The following is a 932-nucleotide window of genomic DNA, read 5'->3' on the forward strand; positions in this document are numbered from 1 at the left end:
TGGGCTTTCACAAACCTCCACCACGTATCCAGTCACAGCACTGCCGCCATCGTAAGACGGCCCAGACCAGGACAAAACCAGAGAGTGAGAGGAGAGGATGTACACTAGAGGACTGGAGGCAGGAGGCCGAGGCAGGTCTGGATAAAACACAAACATACAATAATCAAATGGTTATACATCTTTCATTAAAAATGTATATGTAACAATTCCAAAAATGTTAAATGAGTGCGTGTATTTATTTATTTATTGTTTTCAACACTTACGGTAAAAATATATATTTTTTTACAAATATCACAAATTTTTGAGTCACGAATATCAGGAATATTTATTATATAGGGTTACTTCACTTGACACAAAATTATTATTTTAAATTAAAAAGTAAAACATTTTTTGTTTTAATATTTTAAAGTTGCATTGGTGTGAATGCTAATATAGCTATTGTTTTAGTTATCTTTAAAGTTATCATTCTTGGTGTGAATGGAACTTTGCTCCACATTTTTATGTTACGAAAATAGCTAAATTAATTAAATGTAGTAATTGAAAACATGCCAATCAATAAAATGTGTATTAATGTCATTGCCTATATAAATAGCATTTTTGAATAACTTAATAGAAGGGGTCATATGATGCAATTTAAATTTTTTCTTTCTCTTTGAAGTGATACAAGCTCTTGGTGCATAAAGAACATCTGTAAAGTTGCAAAGACTAAAGTCTCAAATCCAAAGAGATATTCTTTATAAAAGTTAAGTCAACCACACCTACCTAAAACGTCTCGTTCTAACACACCCCCACATGTCGACGTCACGATGTGGGAAGATTTGCATAATGCCGCCCAAATGTACATGCAAAGAAAGAAGGTGTAACTTTTATTCTCGCTGTAGTATTGTTGCTGCCGCCATGTCGTGAAGACGCTGTGTGTTTTGTCGTGAAAG

The 932-nt window shown here is 33.7% G+C and overlaps 1 protein-coding gene across 1 annotated transcript in view; it reads right to left on the minus strand.

The window, feature by feature from the left end:
* Positions 1–932, minus strand: part of LOC107570750 (myosin light chain kinase, smooth muscle-like) — a gene marked incomplete at its 5' end in the record, with an annotated part of 7,368 nt that overhangs the window by 4,455 nt on the left and 1,981 nt on the right. Inside the window, one exon of the mRNA XM_016257001.1 lies at positions 6–137. Within this exon, the coding sequence (XP_016112487.1) occupies positions 6–137 (132 nt within the window). The remainder of the gene's footprint in view (positions 1–5; positions 138–932) is intronic.

The sequence above is a fragment of the Sinocyclocheilus grahami genome, unplaced genomic scaffold (genome assembly GCF_001515645.1).
Source record: "Sinocyclocheilus grahami isolate Dianchi unplaced genomic scaffold, SAMN03320097.WGS_v1.1 scaffold1500.1, whole genome shotgun sequence".
Lineage (NCBI taxonomy): Eukaryota > Metazoa > Chordata > Actinopteri > Cypriniformes > Cyprinidae > Sinocyclocheilus > Sinocyclocheilus grahami.